At 45.7% G+C, this 24,781-nt stretch overlaps 5 protein-coding genes across 9 annotated transcripts; 3 read left to right on the top strand and 2 right to left on the bottom strand.

Annotated features, from left to right (window-relative positions):
• Nucleotides 1-243: 243 nt before the first annotated feature.
• On the bottom strand, nt 244-2,382 carry AP-2mu (adaptor protein complex 2, mu subunit). The gene is made up of 3 exons (XM_017088820.4): nt 2,057-2,382; nt 1,556-1,994; nt 244-1,498 (listed from the first exon to the last, which is right to left on the bottom strand). Exons 1-3 carry the CDS (start codon nt 2,231-2,233, stop codon nt 801-803), a joined length of 1,314 nt encoding a protein of 437 aa, XP_016944309.1. The 5' UTR covers nt 2,234-2,382; the 3' UTR covers nt 244-800.
• Nucleotides 2,383-2,994: 612 nt separating this feature from the next.
• On the top strand, nt 2,995-4,376 carry Rpn7 (regulatory particle non-ATPase 7). The gene has a single exon (XM_017088843.4). The coding sequence runs from the start codon at nt 3,114-3,116 to the stop codon at nt 4,281-4,283; it is 1,170 nt and encodes a 389-aa protein (XP_016944332.1). The 5' UTR covers nt 2,995-3,113; the 3' UTR covers nt 4,284-4,376.
• On the bottom strand, nt 4,289-15,073 carry LOC108020484 (protein abrupt). Of its 5 annotated transcripts, none has more exons than XM_036817076.3 (3): nt 14,459-15,066; nt 7,659-8,591; nt 4,289-5,167 (listed from the first exon to the last, which is right to left on the bottom strand). In XM_036817076.3, the coding sequence occupies exons 1-3, from the start codon at nt 14,661-14,663 to the stop codon at nt 4,530-4,532; spliced, it is 1,776 nt and encodes a 591-aa protein (XP_036672971.3). In that variant the 5' UTR covers nt 14,664-15,066; the 3' UTR covers nt 4,289-4,529. The 5 variants fall into 5 exon arrangements, with proteins under 5 accessions (XP_036672971.3, XP_036672970.3, XP_070852593.1 ...); XM_036817075.3 differs by lacking the exon at nt 4,289-5,167 and adding an exon at nt 5,577-6,687 and having other exon boundaries at nt 14,459-15,073; XM_070996492.1 differs by lacking the exons at nt 4,289-5,167; nt 14,459-15,066 and adding exons at nt 5,577-6,687; nt 9,346-9,361.
• A 596-nt stretch (nt 15,074-15,669) lies between these two features.
• On the top strand, nt 15,670-16,343 carry LOC118877632 (uncharacterized). The gene is made up of 2 exons (XM_036817130.3): nt 15,670-15,956; nt 16,016-16,343. Exons 1-2 carry the CDS (start codon nt 15,941-15,943, stop codon nt 16,171-16,173), a joined length of 174 nt encoding a protein of 57 aa, XP_036673025.3. The 5' UTR covers nt 15,670-15,940; the 3' UTR covers nt 16,174-16,343.
• A 148-nt stretch (nt 16,344-16,491) lies between these two features.
• LOC118877626 (nucleolar pre-ribosomal-associated protein 1) lies at nt 16,492-22,988 on the top strand. The gene is made up of 2 exons (XM_036817086.3): nt 16,492-17,040; nt 17,098-22,988. The coding sequence occupies exons 1-2, from the start codon at nt 16,596-16,598 to the stop codon at nt 22,884-22,886; spliced, it is 6,234 nt and encodes a 2,077-aa protein (XP_036672981.3). The 5' UTR covers nt 16,492-16,595; the 3' UTR covers nt 22,887-22,988.
• The last annotated feature ends 1,793 nt before the right edge of the window (nt 22,989-24,781 follow it).

The raw sequence follows: 24,781 nt of genomic DNA, 5'->3' as shown, positions 1-24,781 counted from the left end.
GATGACACTATCCAAAACCCATAAATAACGACTTGAAACTTTTAAAATTGAGCAGACTTTGAACCAATGTGCACACCTGATACCAAAGACAGCACTTGTGGGGGATCATAAAGTCATATATTGTACATTTATGAGGTTGAAATTGTACTATTTTGTTTTATTATAGGCCAGCAATATATCAGTTCGATATTATGGAAAGAAATATAGTTCGATTTTAGATCCAAAATTGAGTAGAAAGCCCCATTTCATTTAGTATATATATCATGCTAATTTATTAAACAATTCGAATATTATTAACACTTGAATATCATATTGATAGCGCTGACAGAGAGTTTTGGTCTATTAAATACGCTTAGTTGCATTTATCGCCTTTGTTCTTTGCACAATGAAAATAATGATTAATATATATATTTATAATACGATAATACAAATAATAATTAGTGTTGTGAAAACGTGAGCGTGAGATTTGAGAGGCGTCCCGCGACGCATATAAAAACAACATAGTTTACAATTACATAGTAGGGTAAATCATAGTACCTAGTGGTATGTCTATAGGGAACACGCCCCGCCCGCATAACCAGTGCTCGCGGAGGCAGTGTGTGCGGTATACGGCATGAGGTGTCCTGGGAGGATCCGCTATTCGGACGTCCTCCGGACTTGCTGGAACTAATCTTGGAATACAATAACTGCTGGTTCAATTTGATTGAGGAAATACCAATAGATGCGGTAACACCTTCTCCATTCATTTCGTTAAATTCAACTGTGATACTCTTGCTCCGTAATGGCGATGGTTGGCCGCTCTAGCAGCGCGTCTCATAAAGTCCGCTGCGTCCGATGTAGCGCACCCATTTGACCACGTCGTGGTCGGAGTAGTTGAGCTTGGGCTCGAACACCTTGAGGTAGCGCACCTTGAATCCGGATGGCGCAAACGGCACCTCGAAATTCATGGAGATGGGAGGCCGGGTCCACTTCTTCTTGGTGTCCGTCTCCAGCAGCTCGATCTCAGCAGACAGCTGGGTCTCCTTCATGCCCGCCATGCGCTTAATCTTCCACACTATTGCGTTCTCCGAGGCCTTGTACTTTGCCTTGCCTTTCAGGCAGATGAGCTGCACTCCCGAGGTATTCAATGGCGTGGGAATCTTAACCTCGATCTTCTGGCCCAGCAGCGAGGGCTTAAAGTTGGACTTCAGCACCACCTTGACCTCCATCTTGGTGCGACCCACCTCGCGCACCAGCGGAATGACACGGAAGGGCAACGAAATGTCTTTGGTGGTGCGGTACCGCATCAGTTCGAACTCTCCGTCCGGCGGGATGAAGCTGATCGAGTGTTCCGTCTCGAATTTGCTCAGCTTGACGCACTGATGGAACTGGCAGTCATCGATGACCACAACGGGTTTGCCGGAGCGGGAGGTTTCCGCCTCTGAGTTGCCGGAGAGGCCGCGTCCCTTGGACTCCATCACGATCTTGTCGTTGATGCCGAACTTGCACTCGGGCATGCCTGTGAAAGGGAGATTGTTACTTTGATATAATTTATATAAGGTTTATCTTGACTCACCCGACAGATACGACTTCATCACCACCTTGCCGGCCACATGGGCGGACAAAACCTGACCCTGCGGACTCATCAGCAGGTTTACGTACTCCAGGACGTCGAGGAAGAGCTCGTTGCGCCTGTACTTGATGCCCTCGCGACGCCAGCCGATCTGACCGGTGACCTGCGAGGTGATCTGCATCTGCTCCTCCTTGGTGGCCGACTTGATGCCCTGCTGCGTGATGAAGGTCTTCAGGGTGCCGGAGTCCGTGTTCTGCGGGTAGCCAAAGTCCAGGATCTCGTCCAGCAGCTCGTAGATGAGCACAAAGTTGTTCTTGATGTTCTCCTCGGAGATCTTGCCGAAGTACGACTGCATCACCTCGATGATCTTCAGCAGGAACTCAAAGACCATGGCGGCGTTCACATTTTGCTTGGTCACAGCCGCCAGCCAAATGTTTGCTCGCTGTGGGAGAAGATGGGAGTATGAGTGGGCGGGATAGTGGGATGGGAACCTAGAACACCCACCTTGATGTGGAAGAAGCTGGTCCGCGCAATGTTGGTCACTGGCGAGCGCACTTGCTGGCGGGCGTGGATGACGTTGACCCGAAAGGCGTCCACGGCATTGCGACCGATGTCGTCGCGATAAACCCGCGAGATGAGCACCTCGCCCTTGTGGTTGTAGACGAACAGGCCGCCAATCATCTTGTGCGCTAGCTGATGATTAGTCCTAGTCGGTAATTATATCTTTATATATTGGAATATAAGATATTTATGGATTCCGATGCTGGAGCTTCAAGCGAAAATTTTTATCAGAAAATCAATTTCACTCCCCTTTAGTGTGGCCGTTCGTGGTTCAATATATACCAAAATAGCGATGGTCATTCATTTACAACACCATGACACTAGATTTGCTATATTTATAGGGGCGATCAATGCTCGCCTTTATTTGTCTGGTTCTTGTATATCCCTTTCGAAAATATATAACCAATTTACAAAATTCTTATCTTAGCTCCTTTATTCGGATTTCTTATTTTACTCATTGTACAGCTTTTGAATTTAGACCATCTTATTAATGGTTATAACTTAAATAGGGAGTATAATTTAATTTTAAGTTTGAAAATTGCACAATGGTTGGAAAATTATGTATAAACAGTATAGGATCATTCCATCTACTGCTGAAAGTTTCTGTGGAACTTTGAATAATAGTAATTTAACCTATTTAAAAAGATGTAGTTGTCGTGGTTTTTTATATAAGTAGGTATGAGCCGAATTGCTGCGTTAAGACTCCATTTATACCTAATTACTTAATTTTGTAATCAAAACAAGTCATGAAATTTCAATTTTTACCGGATTGCTAAAATTTGTAGTCCAAAATACCGTTAGTGTCAAGACAATCAGCTTTTGAAAGGCTGCAAGAAAGCAAGGTATAAAAGGTATATTTATGAAAGCCGGGGTATATTTATTCGACAGTTTGCTTTGGTCACACTGTGCATGACTCTCAAAAATAACAAAATCATCAATTTGTTGAAAAAATTAACTATTTCTCTGTTCTAAACAAAGCAAAGTCAACAAATCGATCACAATGCCTGCTGAAAACCTGGAGGAGCAGGGCCTGGAGAAGAACCCGAATCTGGAGCTGGCCCAGACCAAGTTCCTGCTCACGCTGGCGGAGTACAAGCAAGATGCGGCGCTGAAGGCGAAGCTCCTGGAGGCGATTCGCACGGAGAACATGGCCCCGTGGTACGAGCACATCTGCACGGAACTCGGCTGGGCCGTGGACAAGGATCTGTTGGCCCGCATGAAGGAGAACAACCGCGTGGAGGTGGAGCAGCTGGACGCGGCCATTGAGGATGCGGAGAAGAATCTGGGCGAGATGGAGGTGCGCGAGGCGAACCTAAAGAAGTCGGAGTACTTGTGCCGCATCGGCGACAAGGCTGCAGCGGAGACTGCCTTCCGCAAGACCTACGAGAAGACCGTGTCGCTCGGCCACCGCCTGGACATTGTGTTCCACCTAATCCGCTTGGGACTGTTCTACCTGGACCACGATCTCATCACGCGCAACATCGACAAGGCGAAGTACCTGATTGAGGAGGGCGGCGACTGGGACCGACGCAACCGACTCAAGGTCTACCAGGGCGTCTACTCGGTGGCGGTGCGCGACTTCAAGGCGGCGGCCACCTTCTTCCTTGACACCGTAAGCACCTTCACCTCCTACGAGCTGATGGACTACCCCACCTTTGTGCGCTACACCGTGTACGTGGCCATGATCGCCCTGCCCCGCAATGAGCTGCGCGACAAGGTGATCAAGGGCTCCGAGATCCAGGAGGTGCTCCACGGCCTGCCCGACGTCAAGCAGTTCCTCTTCGCCCTGTACAACTGCCAGTACGAGAACTTCTATGTGCATCTGGCCGGCGTAGAGAAGCAGCTGCGCTCGGACTACCTCATCCATCCCCACTACCGCTACTACGTGCGCGAGATGCGCATCCTGGGCTACACCCAGTTGCTGGAGTCATACCGCTCCCTCACCCTGCAGTATATGGCCGAGTCCTTCGGCGTCACCGTGGATTACATTGACCAGGAGCTGGCTCGCTTCATCGCCGCCGGACGGCTGCACGCCAAGGTGGACCGCGTGGGCGGCATCGTGGAGACCAATCGACCCGACAACAAGAACTGGCAGTACCAGGCCACCATCAAGCAGGGCGATTTGCTGCTCAACCGCATTCAGAAGCTGAGCCGCGTGATTAACATCTAATGTAGTTCATATAAAAAAGGTTTATTCAAATTCAACATTTATTACAGTGTAAAGCTAACGCAACGTACAATAATAAAAACGATAAAAAACTCATGGAAATGCTCTAGTGGATTGTACGCTTGCTTATGTATTAACTAAATTCTTTGGAATTGTTTTGGTTACGCCGTCTTTAGTGTATTTGAGTATTATTGCAATCATTCCATTTTTGTACTTAACTGTCGATTGACCTGCTATTTGAATGTAAGCCTAAGCATCGCCTTCGCTCTTCTCCTTCCACGACGGCTCCTCTTTGGTATCGTGGGAATGGCTATGGCCGGCTTTACTACCCGGGAAGGTGACGGTCGGCTTGTTGTTGGCCATGAAGTTGCGCGCCATTTCCTCGAGCGCCGAAGCCGAAGATCGGAGTCCACAGTCTAGCGGCTCCTCCATATCCTGCCCCCGCTGCTGCTGCTGTTGTTGCTGCTGATGATGCTGTTGCTGCCCTGCCGTTGCCTTGACCGCCATCTCGTGCAGATTCTGGACTAGGACCTCCGGCACCATGGGCAGGCCACCAAGACCGCCCATATTGTGTCGCCGCAGGTGGTTTGTGCTCAGGTTGATCAGGGCGTTCATCATCACCTTGTTGCGCTGGTAGTCCTTGCGCAAGTGCTGGCGTATCTCCGTGTGGCAGTGCTCGTTGTTGGTCACGATGATGTCGCCGGTGTCCGTGGTGGTCACGCGCGCCTTGCAGTTAAACTTGCGCGACAGGTTGCACTGCCAGTACTTCTTGTCCTTGCGCACGTACTGAATGCCAAAGGTGTGTCCGTCGTGGACCAGCAGCGGCTTGCCCCGCTGGCTCAGCATGAACTCCAGCTTGCCCTTGAACCAGTGCTCGCCGGGTGCGACTACAAGACAGGACGAGAAGGCTAGTGAGGATCGGTTCGGGTCTGAGGCTGCTGATGGGTATGCTTTGAGTGGTACGCTCCGCTCCCTCGGTTGGTTATGTTTGGTTTTGGATGCCAGGACGTACACGAATGAGCCCAATTATGTGTGTTTATGTGATTCATGCAATTTACTTACCTGCTAGGTGGGTACAGGAATTAAATAACCCTTCAGATCTGATACTATAAATATTATATCTTATAACATCAGACCCAAAATGCAATTATTCTATCTTATAAACAAATGCCTATTGCTAATTAGTTAGTGAGTGGCTGACCATCGGAATACCCATTGATATACGCACAGGGCCACGAAACTTATCCAAAATTACTCTGATTAATCTGGGATTCATTTCACAGCGCCCATTAGTACTTTTTGGTTTATCGTTTCGCATTAGTTTATCAAATACATTATGCACATCGGTACGGGTATTTACATTGGTTACTATCTCTCATTTTCGAATCAAATTCAATTTTCTACTACAAACTCTAGCTAGGCAAAAATAAATTACTCCTCCTTCTCCTCCTCCGCTTTTGGGGCAGTGTGGCGACTGTGGGGGAATCCCCGCGACAGCCTTACATGTTCTCCATTTTGAAGGTGTGCCTGCTGTTGGGGGATATGGTAATGGAGTTGATCACGTGAGCTGCGCTGGGATCCGTGGCCCCCTCCGCGGTGGCTCCATCCTGTTGCTGCTGCTGCTGGAGTGTCTGCTGCTCCTCCACTGGCTGAGGTGGTGGACTCTGCGCCTGGAGGGAGTGGCTGCTGCGGTTGGACAGCGGACTCTGCTGCAGGTGCGCCGGCGAGAGGAGCACTGCTCCCGAACCTGAGCCACCTCCCAGTTCCAGATTGTGCTGCTGGGGTGGTGGTGGATTGTGCGGCGAGTGCTGCTGGTGGTGTTGCTGTTGGTGATGCGTCTGTGTCTGCAGGTGCATCAGGTTAGGATTGTGCATGAGGTTCGCCGAGCCGCCGTGCTGGTCCATGTGCGGCGCCGGGTGATGCTGCACTAGGAGATTGGGAAGCGGTTGTCCGAGGTGGTGATGATGATGCGGGTGGTGCGGCGCTGATGTCACTGGAAGTGGCGGAGGCGGCGGTGGCGGTGGAGGCGTTTGATTGGCAAACATATTGCTCACTCGGTTGCCGTGCTGCAGATCCGAGCCCAGGTGGCCACCACCATCCGTCAGAGAGTATCCCGCCTGACTGGAGATTGGCGCAGAGGCTGAAGGATTCCCAGAAACTGAGGCCGACGAAGCTGCCGAAGATCCCTGACCACCGCGCATGTGCGGCGTATGGTTGTGGACGCCCGTGGCGGAGATGATCCTGCCCAGATGGGTGATGCACCGCGCCCGGCACATGCTGATCCGGTAGGACTTGCACAGCCAGTAGGTCTTCATGCCCTGCTGCGTGGCCACCGTGTTGTTGCGGTTGAACACGCAGTTGCCGTGGAGCAGCGAGGTGGTGGACAGCATCACCATGTTGCTGCCGCCTGCTCCGGACAATGGTGGATCATTAGTGGTCTGTTCTACGCTGGAGCGCTCAAAGGGGGTTATTTACAGGGGGATAAGGGCGGGGCAAGCTATTGGGTAGTAGGGGAGGAGTCTTAATCCTCCTCCTTTTGGAATATGCGATTGAGTGTGCGTGTTCTCGATGCTGTGCGGCTTGTTAGGCGTTAGAAGGATTCTATTTACCACGTTAAGAAATCAAAACCATAAGCAATTGTGTATTGATGTATACATAGTAAAAGCACTACTCTATGTGTGTCTAAAATGAAGGTAAAAATGGTGTAGTCCTATAACCTATGAACCTGTTTGTGAGGGTGATTTTCGATTGATCAATTCTAAATTATTAGAAAATATTACATTTCGATAGACTTATTTTATAAGCTTTCTATTTGGATTAAAATTAATTTATAGTTTTAAATGATCTAACAAATTTTACCATTTTTTAGATATTTCAACAGAAGAATGTGATTTTCAGTAAATGTTCTAAAACATGATATATATATTTATATCTATATTTTTTTGTTTTTCTGTAGTATTTCAAAAGTTTCCGATCCCCTCAGAAAAATGAGTATCAAACCATGTGCCTTGAGGCCTGCCAGTCTGCCAAGTCGGTTGAACAAATCGATCTCGGGGGCAATCAGAACTATCTCTTGTTTATCTAACTATACCTTCAGTTCGAGTACTTTTGTTTAATACTTTTACCCCAGTTAAATCAGCAAATATCCCTCTACAATCAATCGAGGCTTTGTTAGGTTTCCATTTGGTTCCATTCCTGGTTAGTGGGCTAGCGGGTTCGTGGGATGAATGCTGATGTTATGTAAGCCAAATGATGAATGAAAAACAAAAAACCAAATCTTATAAAGAATAAAATAAAAAATATAAATAAGTGCCAAGCTACATGCAACAGAAAAGTGATCAAAAGAGTGCCACAGGCACAAATCTGGAGGTCACCTACCTTGGGGAATTTCCATGTGGTTGGCAAAGTTCTTGGAGTAATCGTTGGGCATGTACAGCTCGTTGGGGTACTCGGTGCCGGAGCCAAGGCCCACGGGTCCATTGTTATTAATCCCTCCGGGACCAACCGAGTTATTGGAACTGCCACTGGGCCCACTGTTATTGCTGCTCTTGTAGAAGTTGTAGTTGTCCAAATGGAAGGTCGGGGCAAAGGGATTCCGGATTGATGCAGACGGGGAGGCCGAGGAGGTGAGGCTACCCACGCTGTTAGAGCTTCCGCCTCCACCGCTCGACGATGGACCATGATGGTGGCCATCGGACTCGCGTTTCAGAGCTCCGAGATCGTATCGCTGTTCTCCCATGGTAATGTGTGGAATGGGGGGCAAGAAGAACTCTTCTGAATTCAGGGCGCTGTCCAATCCAGATCCACTATCCGCATTCTCGCCACCGCCGCCTTCGCTTCCCCCGGACCCATGATCCTTGAGGGAGCGCCTTAGCTGCTTGCCGGAATAGATGGACAGGGAATCGCTGCCAAAATCCGACGGCATCGGACGTTTGCTGGACGTATACAGGTGGCTGGCGTCGTTGGAGGCTCTGCTGGCAGAACCTGGCGAAGTGGTCCTTGAATTGCTCTGTCCCTTGGATTCATTGTGATCTGCTTCTGTTTTGCTATTGTTATTGCTATTAGAGTTTGAGTTGTGATGGTTGGTGCTGTTGGGGTTGTTCGACTCTTCCGCTGGGGGCTGACTAGAGGACTTTTCGGAGGCACTTGATCCAGGGGAGGAGTTGGAATTGGTGGCCAGACCCTTGATCTGCAGAAGCTGCCCAATCTTCATAAAAGACTGCAGCTCAGTGTGCTTAACATTCACCACGCCTTGGTACATGAACTCCAGCAGCTCCATCATAATGTTAAAGCTCACATCTTTGAGAATGACTGGAAAAGATAAAGAAAATGGAAGAAAGTTATTGAAGAGTTTGACAACCATTTGGGGAATATTTTAAGATGTGTAATTTAACCTTGGATTTATTATAATAATTTTAACTGAAAAAAGAATTCTTGGATTTCCTTAAATTTTGGAAAAACCCAAAACGTTTATGTCAACAACTTGGGGAATGGGAATATTTAAAATGCGTTCTAAATATAAGGGGAATTTTAAATATTTCCAAAGAGATTACAGACAATTTTTATGGTTTCCCCTTCTCCCGAAAATTATTCAACGTAATTGCTTGTTTACATAAAGACTCGAAGCGACAATAACATCTGTAGGAAAGGAGGTCATTCGTAGTGGAGATGTTATCATCGAAACGCTCAAATACTAAATCAATACATAAAAACAGCTATGATAAGAAATCTGAAAACTTAAATATAAACTCAACAACAGCAACGCAGTAGCTCAGCCATAATTATAAAATAAGTAGCATGACATATCATCCGCGTGCTCTCGAATCGGCCTAAGAAGCTGTGAAATAGTCCGGACTCGAAACCGATCCACAGTGGTGCGGATCTGTTATCTGTTACCCCTGGGCTCGAGATCATCCCACATAAGTTTGAATATTTAATAGTTCACAGCTAGTAATAAAATTGGTTCATGTGTTTCTAAGCGTTTCAAAAAGATGTTGAAATTTGTTCTTGCTGTGGACCTCCTAAATTGTAGGATTTAATTATAAATTGTAGAGCCAAGTATTACCTCTTCATCGATTAAATTAATAATATTAAAAGCAATTTTAATGTAATTTAAAGAACATAAATCAGCAAAATAAAGCACAAACAATAGAAACAGAGAGATCACTCATTTCTAATGTGAAAAAGTAATTTAAGTGTTTAAATCGCATTCGGGGGTTCCGAGTTGGAACTTTTTTCCCAGAGATTATTTGAAATTTGCTGATCTGAAATTGATCCTTATCAGCACTTTCCCATCGCCCCCTGCCCACTGTGCCCGTCCCTCGCAGCATCAACATCTAGTTAAAAACAATATTATCACTTGTTCTCAATAACAATTTTATTACACAAACAGGCGTACATACATTGACTATGTACGGCTGTATGTAAATACAATATTAAATCGCCGATCAGCAACAGACAAACTCGGTTGCTTAATCTGGCCGTGCGACGACATCGATGTGCCCTATCATTTGCCGTAGTCGTCATTACGGATCATTTTGTCTCGCCTATCTATCTATCTGCGCCTTGGCATGTCCGTATTCGACCGAGTGATCGCATGGCGAAGATCAAAATCCGGGCAATATATTGCTCCAGTACAGGGTACAGTACACACATCGCCTGCTGATGCCAGATAGATACGGGATTACATATAGGGAGCAGTCAATACTTGGCTGCTAGATCATCCCACTATCACTATCGTTTGCCTTACTTTTCCGTGCTCAGATGCACAGATATGTACATCGCGAGCATCGCCGGAGATAAAGACCGGCCGTGGATCAAGACAAAGAGATCCATATACAGAATTCCCTCGAATCAATAAACCATTTATGGACCCCGCCTGTAGATAAACTCTGTCTAAAGTTCACGGAGAACGTGATAAATCCGTGCATGCTGCTGATAAGGAAATCGACAGTACCCAAAACTCAGATCATCCCGTCTCGAGCGTTGTTTGCTTAAATGTATGCCCTATATGGTGACCAGGGGGATTTAATGGGCGCCTGACCCGCGGTGATCTCTGCTGATATCAGAGCGGCCCGAAAGTAGATCGATGGTATTCGGACTCAGATTGGGGGCTGGCTGGGTTGGGGAACTGCAGCGATATCTTCCTTAGCTCGTTTTTGATTTGTTTCGGGCCCAACGCCCTCACTCCCAAGATCACGCCCACTTAGAACGCTTCCACCAATCGGATCGCAGGCGATCGATTTCGAAAACAGTTTTATTTTATGATTATGATAAATGTTTATCGAATCAGAACGCCAATAGGTTCTGTTGTTGTTCTGCTCGTCGAACCGTAGAGCCGACGGGCGTGTATTGGAGTGGGCTGCCTCATTTTGACAATGTCGTCGCACAAACATTCATAAATATTTGTTATCTCCAAACGCCATAATAGTCGAGTAGTCGAATCGAATTGTCGTGCTGGTGGTAGTACAACCTGATAAAAAACCAAGAAGCCCAGCGACAGGCCCAGCCAACCCAACGTCAAAAAGGGTGGTCATAGATTCCCATTGCGATTCCGATTCCATCCATTGCCAATGTCTAAGGAGCCCAGCTGGACAGGGATTAGGCCAGCTTAGCCGAATGCCAAGTCGATTTGCGACTTCTACTAATGGCTACTGGGTTCTGGCTTCTAGCAGACCCATAAATTACGAATTGTCAACGCAAAAGGCCAATAAAAGCGTTTATGAAATTTCATATGCTCAAAGTCAAAGTTTGATATAATATGAAGAGACCATAAAGTTCTGCTATACGTAAACAGCTATTAATGTGATCGATTGGGTAACCCAGAAGCGGAAACTGTCGTACGGTTTAATAAATCCGATAATACTAATACGCTAGCACCTCAAATGGTGTTTAGATATTTAAGGTATTTATTTTTATTATAAATAAAATAAGGGATATTGCATTTCTCATATTTTTCAGATACAAAAGTTAACGGTGTACTACTATTGAGTTCTTTTGAGGGTTTTGAATTTAAGCTAACATCAAACTTCTCAAAAATAATAATTACATTACTTAGGAACAAAATATAAATCAATTTTTTGAGTGGGAAATTCTAATTAACAAAAAATGTGATATCATACATCGATGTGCTAAAGAAATCCTATTTTCCTTCGATATTTTTGGAATTATTATATGTATCCCAGATATTCCAACTTCTAATTTTAGTACATTAAATAGATACTTGTTACGAATTCAACAAATTAATCTCAGATTTCAATCCAGAAAGTCCATTTATGACACAATCCACTCAGATCTTTCCTAGTTTTTTGGCTATTAAAGCACTTTTGATAATCTTGGCAGGCTTATAGCTTCAAAATAAACGAATTATAGATTACGTTTTTCCAACGCACGAAAACTCAAAGTTCAGCGTTGTCAAAAATGAAATAACTTGGTGAAAAATAGTGAACCCCTTCATAAAAAAATGTTTACCCCCTCTGAAGCACAACCAAAAAAAAACCCAACGTCTTTGCTTTAGTCACGGTTCGGCAATATATTATTAACACTGGGTATTTAGTATTTACGACAAGTCCAGCGATCGATATTATATTATCTTTCCGAACCCAAACGTTTATGGCTGGTAAGCAACTGCGGCTATATTCGATCGCCGTGGCTACTTCAAATCGGGAGTGGGAATGGGTATGGGAAAGGCCAGGTGGCGAGGGGGATGTGGACCTGGTTCTTGGAGAGGCCCAATATCACACATGGCACATGCTGCGGTTGTCTGAGTGCGTTATCTAACGAGCAATAAGTTCAAAATCTTATTTTACGATCAAGAGTGATACCCAAAGTAAAGTGGTTGGCACTAAACGCTGGGCTGATAAACCGCTGCCCCCAGACGATGTCCGTCTTGTTTATGCCAATAATAAATAGATAATTTTCGAGGATTAACATTGTATTGGGGACTGCGGCTGGGGCTGTTGGGCAGATATAATGGGCCAAGTGGCCCGGACGGAGTGGATTGATTTACACGGCCGCGGCAGTGGAAACACGTACTATATCAACCATACGAAGCTCTCTAATCAATATCTCGGAAACTAAAGTCTTCAAGTGGTTGACGCGGACCCAGTCGCTCAGTTGGGCAATAAATGATTGTTAAACGCGATAAAAAGATAAAAATATTTAGACTATTGTTGTTCCTGCGTGTTACACACTACATACTTCATACCACATAGAGCAACATCGAGGTGAGGGAAAGCCATTTGGCTTGTTAGCACCTCGATGACTGTTGTTGGTTGGCTTGTTTGCTGGTTGGTCTATTTTTAATAACTTGCCCCCGCTCGCGTTGGTCGTTATTTATAGGGTATATTAATATTCTTTATCTTTGGAAATACCTCTTGTAGCAGCGCTCGTTGGTAGGTAGCACCTTTCTGCCTGCTACTTGAAAAGATAAAACCTTATTTTTTATGGCCGCCTGATCAGATAAAGCCACCGTGCAGCAGGCAGCCGTGTTCAACACGACTGCGAACGAAATCGGAATCGGACCGACCGGGAGGGGCTCCGGCGATATCATATCCATATACAATATATATATATATAGTTCACCATCGTTCTAGAGTCCATTTGAAGTACATTTGATGAGGTCAGCAACGCACCCAATCTCCCCGATCCGATCGAAGTGGGCTCCCACTCTCGCCATGGACCTTATCACGATGGATACTCCCGTGCGTGGCGAGGGTAAACAATCCGAATCCGAGTGTGGCTCTGGAGGCGGAGGACCTCTGCAGCTACCACATGGGCATAGACAACGTGGCGGCACCCGGCTCGCTCTAGGATTATCACCAGACCTCGATTCTTTGTGGGTTGCTGCTGTTTGTCTTTAGATTTACGACCAGCAAAATGATTCTACGGTCGAACTGCAGTAACTGGAACACTAGCTGTTGATCAGGAACTCAACGTTCGGTTGGTTATAATTATAAATTAAACTTAAGTCCAGTTTTTTAATTGAAATATTTTGTAATTTTTATGGGAGTGACCTTGGTCCTTGGATCTTTGGGTCTTTGAGTTTAGAATATTAAAAAGAGGTTTTTTGAAATTGTATTCAGATCGGAAGCTTTAAAATATTCATAATGTAGTTAACTGATAGTTATTCATTACTGACATCTTTTCTGATATTACGCGTATATGTGGTTTACGGTCGACAAGTATTTTGTATTTTCTGACACATCTAATGGATAATAACCAATATATAATAACAGCCTTTAATTGAATATTGATCAGCCACCAATCGATCATATTTTTAAGATCCCATTGTTTTTAATTGATTGCTGTTGAGAAACTTATGAAAGAGAGTGGTAAAGATTAAATGGTATTAAATCCAGCCTTAAACAACGTTGGGTTTTTGGAATTGATACTGTATCGCCCTGGAGCAGACCCTTCACGTGCTGCCGCGGTTGGTACTCCGACTGGAACTCGAAATCGAAATGGAGGTGGAGCTGGGTTGATAACCAGCGAATGTGTCATGGAATTTAACACTAAGGCTGATTTATATCTAAGCATTTGACAAGAGTGACGAACAGACAGGCTGACGGGCGGGCTCCTCGATAAACTGACACCGCTGTCGAAGTGATAAACTGACCGATTTCTGGAGGTGCGGAAATCAGCGCTGGCCCACTGAATGGTTAAAAAAACGATATTACAATGTAACAAATGCATACCTTGCCCTGACATTACCTGACCAATTGGTGGAGGAATATACAACTTATTGGCGAAGTCATTATATGGATTATACATATGTATGGTATGGTAAAAGCCAAAGGCCAAAGCCAAGACAATGTAACAATTTGTGAAGGCCTAGGTGGTGAACACACCTCCTCCTGAATTAATCCGACCAATTATCGTATCAAGAATAATCAAAAAGCTTGAACAAAGTATTCATATAAGAACTCTTGAAATAGGCAGACCGATAGACAATATATTACTCATTCAGCCATTCATTCATTCATTCACGCAATGCCGGCGACTACGTACAAAATCTGATCAAGCGCTGGAGAGTTTGGAGCTCCCCACTAGAGATATCCATATGTATGCTGCAGACAAAGTAAGTCCCGCCGTATAACTTAGCACTTAAAGGTGGCGAACCGAGGTCGCCGGCTATACAGTCTATAGATTGGACCACGAGATGACCGGAAGGTACTCACTGATGGGATGTTTGCAGGGATTGGTGGTGAAGATCTCCTGGAAGTAGGGGCTGCAGATGGCCAGGACTATCTTGTGGGCATGGAGGAGCTTTCCGTCGCAGGCGAGGGTCACGTCCACCAGGTCGCCGCGGTCGTAAAGGTTCTGGAAGCCGCTGGCGATGTTGTCCTGGAAGTTCTTCCAGCACAGCTTGAACTCGTCGTCCATGGCGGATGCTCGCCGATTTCCAGGGGGACGGTACTTGTCTTTTCCAAACTCAGTTCCAATTACAATTCCAATTCCGGAATGTAATTCACTCGCACAGACTTCTTCGATTCTCGTGCGAATCTGTTTTTTATGGCTTTTGTTTATCCGCTTTGCTCGTGATTCGTTCACGGGCCAAAAATCACAAATCACGCCTTCTCACGCACTCTGCTACTCGTCGTTCTGTTGTTTTTATTTGTTTTCCGTTAAAGTCGCTACTTAATCCGCGTTCACGCGCACACGATCTCGAGTCGTTCGCGTCCACAGGCGCATTGATTTTGATTTGGGCTCTAATTAACACAGTGTGATTTAAACATTTTTATCGGAAAGCGTGAAAAGCAGCGACGCTGTTTACGTTCCGGCTGATAATGAACGCACCGCCCCGCGCCCCCTTGCCAAGTCTTGGGAGCTGTGAAAATGTGGATTTTTGGGGGAAACCACGAATGGTCACTCTAGTCGGTAAACGAAAGTAAATAAAAATATTTGCTTTCTTAAATACTGTTGTATCATTTATAAGCAGTAATAAAATATAAAGAACCTAATTATATTATATTATCGCTATATTCTGTTGCTCTAAATGTAAAATATACTTTGAGTAACTAGCCCAAGCCTTGCCTACCCCTAACAGTTGGTAATTTACAATATTACAATACATATTGTATATCATTTTAATCGTTAATATTTATTAAAATCTTGACTCATTTTACTTACAAAATATAAAAGAATATATCAAATTCAACCGTTTATGAATACTTTGAAACGGTTTTCAAAACTGGGCGCTCTAGAGCGGAGCGTTTTAATCGATACTTCGATAAACCACCCTTGACAATTGAACTTTAAGCGCCAAACGACAAAGCATTGAAAACGGTTTGCCCTGATAAGCGCTTATCTTAATTGGTTTGTTAATCTCCGCGTTCCGGTAATATCCGACTGACAGTGTGCGCTTTGGTCATAGTTCTGGGCTCTCTTCCACCTGGTTCATGCAGCCCGTTGGGAACTACAACTTGATAGCAGACCTGCCCATGGTGTCATAAATAACCCACTTTACATTTTAAACAAAAAGAGAATAAAAGTAACGGCGCTGCTTATCAATAAGCCATGAGTCGTTTGCACGCCACAGGTGCACACACATACGCATTCCTCGTCAATTGGCCACCAAATTGATTTGCCTGATTTAGTGCTCAAAGAACTTTCAGCAAATTGGCCCACTCGCGAGGAGAATCAGTCAAGAACATATCATAATGGGTTGTTGTTTTAGTAAGTGATTTACAGATATCTGCATAAACAAAAGCGACTAATAAGCGGTGTGTTTACAGGCACAGGCAAATCGGTAGACCTTCCTCCCGTTCCTCCTGCTCCGGGAAAACAGCGCTCCACTTTGCCGGAATTCCCTGTCGCCGGATCGGTGACCACCACAGCTCCTGGAGGATCTGGACCAGGAGGCGCTATCAATGTGGCCCTAGAGGATGACTAGACCCGTTTTAAATCCACCGAGAAACGATTACGTCGAGGGGAAAAGTGTAAATTGCCAAATGGCAGATTGGATCATGAGTCACGATCGCATGGCTGGTGGTTTTTCCAAATACGCATGTCCTGTAGTTATTACTTTTAGTAAATATACATTCTTTATTGCTTGACAGTTAAGCTTATTGCTAAATTAAATAAAGTCTTTAATTAAATTGGATAAGTATCTGTTTTTGTGCTAGTCAACAATTTAACTGCGCGCCAAAAGTGGCATTTTCCAACACTGCCGAATAATGGTATTTTTCAATATGTTCAAAACGGCCTTACCATTCTCCGCCAGCACGTGTGTGCGGTTGTTTTTGTGGTTTAACTATTATTTTAAACGATTTCCTACGGTAAATAGGGGAATATAATATAAAGTATAAAATCAGAATGGCCATTCAACCCAATCGGCGGAAGAGGAAGCACCAGGAGGCGGATGGGGAGCAGCAGGATGAAGGCGAAGTGGAGATACCCAAAAAACTGGCCAAGGAATCCGGCACGCCAAAGAAATCTAAAACAAAAAATAAAAAACCTGAGGGATTACTAGATGAAACCACGCCGGAAACAAATGGAACCGAGTCTGCAGACACCACGCCCTCAAAGAAAAAGGTAAAAAAGCCGAAAGCCACCCAAGAAAATGAGGAGCAACAGGTGGAAGTGGAGCAGACCGAATCTCCCACCAAAAAGCACAAGAAACAGAAGGATGTACAGCAGGATGAGGATGAAATAAGTCCAGACTCTGGCATTGAGCCGGAAGAGACTAGCATTCGCTTTCCCAACGACTTTAAGATGATGCATTTTCGCACCAAGCTGCGCAGTAATAATTTTATTACAGGTGGGTAGAGGCATTCAAAAATCAAAAATCCCTTAATCCCTTGATTATAAATTCCAGAGCTGCGACATTTCCTGCATATGTGCGCCACCACCCGACCAAAACTCCCGGCCAAGTACATAGAAAAGCGCGGCAAACCCTTGGAACTGGCGGAGGCCTTTGAAAGAATCGACAAGAGCAACCTTTTGCACGTGGACTACCTCACAGAGGCACTGCAGCGGGTTGTGATGGAAATACTCACCAACCAGAAGAACCACATGGAATCGGCGGTTCATGGCTGTCGCTATTTCCTCAAGGTTCACGGCGGAGTGCTCGAGAATCTGCTGCAATCCTCTCGGCCAAGTCACCGGCGCAACGCCCTCAAACTGCTCACGGCCATCGTGTGCGTGGAGCCCCAGTTGGGACGCCAGGTTCTTAACTCCTACGACGTGCTCTCCAACGTGACTGTGATGCAGCAAATGCTGTCACATGCCAAGAACGATTACCAAAACGAGGACACAGTGCGCAAGGCGTACATACACTTTATTCTGGCCTTCCTTGTCGATAGCAATACGCTGCTTATCCGGAACATCCTGGACCGGGGCCAACTGATCGGCGTGCTGGCTAAAGGATTGGTCTACGATGACCACGTAACCGTCTGCGTGGTTGTTAACGCTCTAAGGCAATATGTGCTGGAGAACCCCGAGATACAAAAGACCAAGAAGGTGCTCGTGTTCGACTTGGAGTGCTGCAAAAGCCTGCGTCGCCTCTACGACTGGGAGGGACCCAACGGCCTCTCCCTGCTGTTTGATAAAAGTAAAAAGCAGGTGAAGCAGCCCCCGAACCCAAAGGAAACTGAAGCCGTTTCGGCTGCAGTTCACGAACTGCTACTGGTCCTCCTGACCTCTCGCAAGCACGGAGTCTGCTTCGATGCCATGACCCACTATCGCCAGAAACAGAACAAACTGCAGGGCAGGGTCCTCGGATCTCTATACAAGCCCTACGATAATCCCCGCAAAACCGATTTGGTCATTCAAACACTGACTGCTTGTCCGGATTTAGGTCGCAACACCGTAAGGAGTTTCTCAAGCATGCTCAGTCCGGCCAGGACCAGGATGGAGGATATGCCCAAGGCTTCGATTTTCCTGGCACAAGTCATTGATGCAGTTCCTCCGAGTGCTCTGTCAACAGCTTTTGATAAGATGACTTTAACCGATTTCGGATTTTGGATCAAGGAGCTGTGTCTTCCCATCGAAGCATTGTTACACATCACCGGTAAGAGGTACCTCAACGATTCTGACTTTCGTGTGCGAATGGCTGTGCAGCGCCTGCTTCTTTCCATGATGAAACAGTACAGCAACTATGTGAACGCCATTGCAGTCCGGGAGCAGTCGAAAAAGGCCGGCAACTCATTACGTAAATTCAAGTTTGATTTACTGAACCACCTACTGGTCCACTTTCCCACTATCGAGTCCATTCTATACTCTCTGTATTTGTCCATCAAACAGCAGAAAGCAGAAGGAGTGAACGTGCTGGAGTGCTTATCGGTCACTTTGGATCTGGTGCTGCTCATGTGCAAGGAGAATCGAGCTTTTGTGAACAAGACAAGTCAAATTCTGAATTATTTGGAAATATTGCGACCTCTTTATCAGACCGATTTTGATGAACTGAATAGACCGGAAGAACTTTTCAAGATTCAACTAGAGTTGAAGTCGATTAAAACCATCCTTCTGCTCTTTCCGCGGTCTTTAAACCCTCAGGAAAAACTTTTTGGCAAGGTATTTCAATCGTTCATAAAAGCCTACATGCTGAAGGATGTGTCCATCAAGTCAGAGGCTGGAAACATTTTAAGCCGCCTGTTCCACAACACAGGATTGTTTGATTCCTGCAGCCATGAGATCAACATTTGGATTGAGGCTCTCATCGGATTCGATGCGGAAACTGTGACCAATGTGGTGGAAATCCTTCTGACGGTACTAAGCTTGGAGTGGAGGAACATAGAGCTTCCGAAACTAAGTATTGCGGACACGGCCGTGAACACCAAGAACCTAAGCAAACTCTTTGCTCAAATCGAGCAAGGTCAAACGGTACAGGCCTATGTGGAAACTCTAACCCTGAGTAATACGATGCCACTTCTGCTGAAGGGTGTGGATTTGGAGGAACCTTACGACGCCTATGTGGAGGTAGTATTTATTTTGCTTTTTCACTATCACAGCAAGCCTGAGCAAGTGCTGCAACTTTACGAGAATCACCTAGAGAAGCACAGTGATTATATGAAGAGCTGGCTGCCTGACACCGGAATGGAAAAACCGAAAAAACTACCAACCATCTTAACCGACAAGTGGCCACTACTGAAGCAGATGCGGAAGGTTATCACCGACGTGGATTCCCAGCCTTTCGAACAGCTATTTAAAGTTGAGGTGACCGACGAGAACTTCGAGCTGCAGCTGGGAGAGGGTCAGAGTATGTTGTTGCACTGCAGCCTCAGCAATCCCCGTCGCAACATGATCTACGTTCAGGATCTGCTCTTCGTTTTCAGCCATCTTTTCACCACTCAGCGATTGACTAAACTTCAAGCCGAACTCACTGCAGATTATCTGATCAAGTTCCTACAAATTGCCAATCAGGTTGACGATGGCAAGGAAAAGGTTCTGGAGGAGGAAGACCAGCAGCAGGACGAAACGCACACTCAGAGTCTGCTGCACTACATATTCCACATTCGATTGTGGGCATTGCACCCCACTGAAATGCTAAGTGAGACGAGCGAATCTCGCTTGAACTATGTTATTTTCCTTAGGAAATTGACGGACCATTGTCGTACATTGCCCAGATTCGAAAGTCATGCTGCCAACTACCGAATTCACTTGATCAAGACCTTGGATATTGCTTTGGATACATCAGTGGCTCAACTGGAGCATCAACAGCAACTCGTCGAGTTCGTGGCACTTGTTGATTCCTTTGAACTGAACTCTAGTGAATGCGTACAGATGCTGGACTTACTTACAACCAAAATGCAAGCAAAGGACTTCATTCCGAATGGTAGACCCAATCATTACTTTGACCTACTGTTGCGTCTTCTCGGTCGACTTACCACTCTAAAGGAGCCCATAGACTGCAAGCATTCATTCAAGGTTCTCCTGACCTTCTACAAGGATTTCTGCGAGCTAAGTGAACAACAACTGGAACCTTTGGAGGCAGCCATTTTGCAGCTATTGATTAATTACCATCATCACCTGGAAGAGTGCGACAGCGACTTCTTTGCCTGTTTCTTCACAACCTCTCGAAAGCTAAGCAAATCCGCCATACGTTTGGCCAGTTTGCTACTCGACCGTAAGCCCAGATTGGCCGAGAAATTTGCAGAGCTACTGCCCAGCAACTTGGACCAGAAGGAGCTGGTGTATCCCCTTCTGGACATTGCTTTGACCAAGAACTACCAATTACCTCAAGCAGTGCTTCAACGTTGCTATCAGACTTACAAGAATGGATTCATGAAGAGCATCGAGAAGCCCCAGAAGGCTGCTTTAATCTACCGGGAGCACGCAGAGGCTAGTGCCCTGCTTATTGCCCTTTGCATGCCCAAGTCCGAGTGCTTGGATTACTGCCAGAAACAGCTTAAACTGGACTCCGTGGAGCTTTTCCAGGTGCGTGTTCTACGCGAGATATACTGGCAGGCATTTGCTGCCGCCAAAGATGAGAAGCAGAAAGCCACCGTCTTTGTAAACTACATAAACCTCAATGTACAGCTGTTGGCGCTGGATTTGAAGAAACAGGCATTGGATCTGCCCAAGCTGGAGCAAATCTCCTGGAACTGTTACGAGTGGTGGAAAGGAAATCAGAACAAGGATCTACCTCTGGACTGGAGCCGTATGCTGAAGAACCCGCAGTGGCTCAACTTTTGCAAGAGCTGTTTAAAGTTGGCCCTGCATCTCGGTCCGGAACGACAGCCTCTTCAGGATGAAACAAATGGGCTTGTGCTTAAACTGATGGCCTTTTTGGTTGATGGAATGTATGAGGACTATAACGAGGAAGTGCAGCAGGAGGAGGATCCCACACCAGCACTTCTGTACGAAATGATTTGCACGCATTCCTGCTGCTTTGACCATCTATTGGGCACCCAGAGTGAAACCAAAACACATATTTTACACCTCATGGAGGCGTTGGCCAGGAAGGCACCCAGTGCCCTGCAATCCGGCCACGTGCCCGTGATCCTGGGCTCCTACCATGCAAAACTATCTCCTGCGGATCGTTATGGATTGGCTCTGCTGGAGCATTACGAACACTTCGACGTGGGATTGGATAAGTTCAGACCATTTATTTGGGGCGAAAGCGCTGTGGCCCACTATGCTTTGAGAGCTGCGGACGAGGATGAGCGAGCACGGTTGCAGCAGCAGGAGACAAATGTGGCCCAAGTGCTGGCCTTGATTGTTCGGGAAACCAGCGAGTACACCATTGAGAACTTCCCGATTTGGAGGAACCTGCATGCCAGCAAACAGCTTCCCTCCGTGGAGTTTCAAAATCCAGCAAAGAAATACCAAAGTTTCGGCGACAATCTTCTGGAGCAAATGGTGGAGCAGGGCCAGGAAGATTTCCCACAGGAACTGCGGCGCATCTGCCCGAAGCGCGAGAAAGTCTACGAGACCTGCTACGATCCCGCTTTCCTACTGCCTTTGATGATGCATTGCTTTGCACCGGAGTCTGTGGTCTGGGCCCGCTGGCCAGTGCAGAATGGATTGCTAGCTATCACCTTTTGTGGGCTATCCTCGCTGGACAAGGACATGAGATTGGCGGCGGCCAGTTGCCAGCAACGCTATCGCACCCACTTTGAGCTTTCGAAATTCTACGAGCGACCGCTGTGGACGCAGGCCTACGAAAATATTCAGGCTGGTTTGAGTGAGCTGAGGAACTCTTGGCTGGCGCAGCGAAGAACGCATGGAGGAACGCCCAGGGTTCCCCTGATCCCTGCTCTGTTTATCGCCCACAGCTTTAATCTAAGCACAGAGCCAACGCATCTGCTGTATAAACGGCTCATGATGTATCTGCGGCTGAAGCAGAGCTTTAATTTCCAGACGATACCCGACTTCAATGTGTTCTTCTACTCCCAGGAACCGGAGCACCAGCAGTACCGCGAGTTTATTGTGGAGCTGCTGAGGTGTGGCATCAAGTGCAGTGCCGATCTCTTCCTGCTGGTATCCACTAATACGTTCAAGGTGCTGCTTGGATTCTACGGCTCCAGTTTGGCTACTCTGGAAACGAATCTGCTGTTGCTATCGGTGCTTTCCACTTGCGTTAAGATCCCCGGAGCTGTAAAGATCATGCTGGAGCACGTAGGCATCCTGTCCTGGCTGGTAGGCGTCATTCGCGACACTGAGTTCCATCAATTCGACATCATCGAGGGCGTCATCAGCATCATCAACAATCTGTGGTATTCCCTGGCCGCCTCTCGCTCGGAATTGCCGGACTACGACCATGTTCAGCTGCGAGTGCATCGCCTTGTGCTGCAATTGCTGCCACTGCTCTCGCCACGCATTTCTATTCCCGGCTTGGGTCGCCTGCTCAACGTTCTGTGGAAGAGTGGATCGGCCAGTGGCCAGCATCGTGCCTTATCCGCCGCACAACTGGATGTCCTGTTCGAGTGCATCTCTCGGTATTGGCCGGAGCAGCTGGCGGGAGTGCGATACGTGAGAAGCTTTGGCGGCTCTGGCGCCTGCTCACGTTCCGAGTACTGCGATTGGCTGGCCAAGGATCAACAGCTGGAGGCTCCTGCCGTACTCGCATTGTCCAGTTTGCGGGAGTACGTCATAGAGTGGGCACGAGCCCACAAGACGGAGAGTGGAGAGGAGTCCAAGCCGCTGGCGGAAACAACAGAGTAGGAAATTTTAATTTTTTGCTGTAGGTTAAGCTATTGAAATGTGTTTACCGTATAGGCATCAAGAGTCTTCGATTTATTAAATTGTATTCAATGAAATTTTAAACCTAATTCGATTCTTTGAGTTGAACCACCGTAATGTGATAAATATCTATACTAGTTACAGAGTGAGATGATTAAGTATTCCTTTTAGCTTGACATATTACCGCCGTAACTCACAATGTATCAATATTTGTGGGAGTCACTTGAGACTGCCCCTCAAAGCGAATCACTCAAAGATGTGTTGAAAATGAACTGTCATGTCTGCCACTGCTCCATAAGCCCCGTCAACCTTCATTAGTCGGCTCGCTGCGTATGACAAATTATGAGCAATCAGCATAACAAAAGATCGGTTTAGCCCAAAAAGAAGAAAATCCGAAGACAAAGTATTGGACCATGGCAAAACCCTTTGGTGTTTGTTAATTTGGCCAATCCGTTTTCTCACGCAGCACAAGTGGGCGTTCACCCTCCATCTATGCCATCTGCAAGGCAGGTTTGCATCTTCCGCGACCCCAGGCACCACCTACAATTTGTTGGGTCAACAAAATGTTAATCATCCGAAAGAGCTTAAGCCCAAAAAAACTTACTTTTGGTCTCCGAATTTCTAATATGTAAAGCAAAGTGCACAAAGTTGACGCAATCAGCGAACGAAATATTCACAAGATTTATGATTTTACTAGATGTCTCGAAATCTAAGCCACTTTGTTACATAAAACTCGGGGTTGGGTCTGTCGGGCTCTCGAGTTGCAGATGCGACTGGATCCGAAATAATTGATTGATATTGCCTGGAATTTTGTTGTTTATGAGGCGTACGTCATCCCAAAACGTATCAAATGTATCTTTTGCCCTGAAAAATATAGTGGAGCGCATAAATGTATAAATTTGATTGGCCCGGGGCATAAACAACATGGGAATAAGCAAATAAAGAAAGCAAATGATCTCGGAAATCATCCCATATTATCTCATTTGATGGATTATATTAATATTGGATGGCTAACTAGTTATAATCATTAAGCCCTAAAAAATGGGTCGTAAATCGAGGTGGCATTAATTGGTCACATCTTCATGAGGAAAACAAGTTTTGATTGGGGTGATTGAAAGATGAAACCCATCATCAGCCAGGCATTGTTTTAAAATAAAAATATAAATCTTGCATAATATTTGTATAAAGTAATTAAAAGAGAAGACAGTTTTTTGCCTTTTTAACACTTACTTTTACTTTTTTAATTAGTTCCCAGAAATAGTTAATTAATACATCTATCAAAGCATTAACTCACATAATTAGTTCCTATGATATTTTTTTGTAAGTACCACACTGTAACGCAACAAAATGTATTTATTCTTGTATTTTTACATGAAGGTAATAAGATTTCTCTTTATAAAGGCATGTGAAATTTCACTTACTTCACGCATCAATCAAAATCCTTCAATTTCCAAGTTTCACTGACATTTAAGATCCCAAACATGTTTCAATCATGGTGAAAAATAGCCATAGAAAATCGAGCTGCCATGGCATTAAACTATCCACAATGGGCCAAAAAAAAATTGGGGTTCAAGAGTTCATACGGTAGCTGTCCAATCCCAAAGCCTCTTTGTGGGTGTGACCACCGATCGATGGGCAATTAAGCTGCTGTCAAATGATTGATTTAGCTTACTTAAAAAGCAATTTTGTCTAATCCGGAACTGACAAGGCCCCGAATAAAAAATGTAACCAAAGACGCCTAATATTTAAAACGAGAGTGGATGCATATGATTATCCAAAGTGCGTTGGCAAATCTTTTCTCGGGTTTCAGACAGTTGGCCTCCCATGGGGTCCGGAGATTAGAGCTGCTTCTGCGGCGTTCATATTTCACACCTTAA

Source organism: Drosophila suzukii, chromosome 3, assembly GCF_043229965.1.
Source record: "Drosophila suzukii chromosome 3, CBGP_Dsuzu_IsoJpt1.0, whole genome shotgun sequence".
Lineage (NCBI taxonomy): Eukaryota > Metazoa > Arthropoda > Insecta > Diptera > Drosophilidae > Drosophila > Drosophila suzukii.
The sequence above is the reverse complement of the archived record's forward strand: the minus strand, read 5'-3'. Positions and strand labels throughout refer to the sequence as shown.